The sequence below is a fragment of the Octodon degus genome, unplaced genomic scaffold (genome assembly GCF_000260255.1).
Source record: "Octodon degus isolate 3935 unplaced genomic scaffold, OctDeg1.0 scaffold00250, whole genome shotgun sequence".
Lineage (NCBI taxonomy): Eukaryota > Metazoa > Chordata > Mammalia > Rodentia > Octodontidae > Octodon > Octodon degus.
The window spans coordinates 2,938,610-2,939,766 of NW_004524826.1; the positions used below are offsets into that span (position 1 = coordinate 2,938,610).

Here is a 1,157-nt window from a genome sequence, read left to right on the forward strand (position 1 = left end):
CCTTGAAAGTGTCATCATTTTCAGTTTGGTTATAGTAAACCCAGCTTTGTTTATTATTTCAATTATTTCTCCAACCTTTGATACTGCATCTGGTTTAATCAGGGCTACTGTTCTGTAAAGAAATAAGGAATAAGATTGAAAATTAAAATAGTTCTACAGTTTTTATTTCTAATGTCCAAGAACCTAATTTTGATTTGCATGGGGAGATAGTAATTTTACTTTGTGTAAGTTTTTAAGAAACATCCTTAGTGCATTTCTCTATATATTTAATTTTGATATTGATATGCAATGATTGTTGAGGGCACTACTATTGCTGGACATTTGCAACCCAGTCTAGTTGCAAACTCCTGCCTCAGTCTCCTCAATAAGTAAGATAAGAGGCATGCACTATCACACCCAGCTTGTTTTTATTTCCTGTAAGACATTTTACATAAAAGACAAACCTTTAAAAGTTGTATTAAATATGTTAGGATCTTGGTTGCTGTTACTCCATGCAGTCATAATTCATTTGCAAATTATAAATTTTTCCATTGTGTGACACACAAGAATTAAATGCATCCTTACTCAACAGTATAACAATGCATACAAACATGGAACAGTGTGCTAATTTTAAAATCATGTTTTTCTCCAAGAAGATACATCAGAATAATATATTCTACCTGATTCAAAACCTCTGAATTAATAGAATTGAAAGATGGACATCACCCAAGTGCCCTTGTGTTACTGATGAAGAAACAGGCTTCGGCAAGCAATGTGCAAAGGCCAGCAACTGGTGAGTAGTTCCTTCAAAATGCCCAACTTGCACGATCCCAAAGCCTGCACACTTTCCACATCACAAATATCGTGACTGCTAGTATTATGAAAAAGGTTCAGAAAATCCACAAAAATAATATGTACACATGTAAGATGAAAACCTGATTAGTTGAAGTAATTCAATTTGTACAATAAAGAATCGCTGCCACTTTCCCTTCGGACAACACTGGCATTAATTCAAAGAACCTGTAACGCTGGCCTTTCCATAGTTGGCTTTTTTCATCAACAAGAAAAACACAGTTGAGGATGGGATACTTTAATAGCATCACATACAACTGGACACAAATCATAACTTGATTTTTAAACTTCAAATAACAAAAAGTTATTAATCTTAATACCAATTA

At 33.6% G+C, this 1,157-nt stretch overlaps 1 protein-coding gene across 1 annotated transcript in view; it reads right to left on the reverse strand.

Moving 5' to 3' along the window:
- Nme7 (NME/NM23 family member 7) overlaps window positions 1-112 on the reverse strand; it is a gene marked incomplete at its 5' end in the record, with an annotated part of 185,758 nt that extends 185,646 nt beyond the window's left edge. The window contains one exon of the mRNA XM_023706324.1: window positions 1-112. Within this exon, the coding sequence (XP_023562092.1) occupies window positions 1-112 (112 nt within the window).
- Window positions 113-1,157: the final 1,045 nt, after the last annotated feature.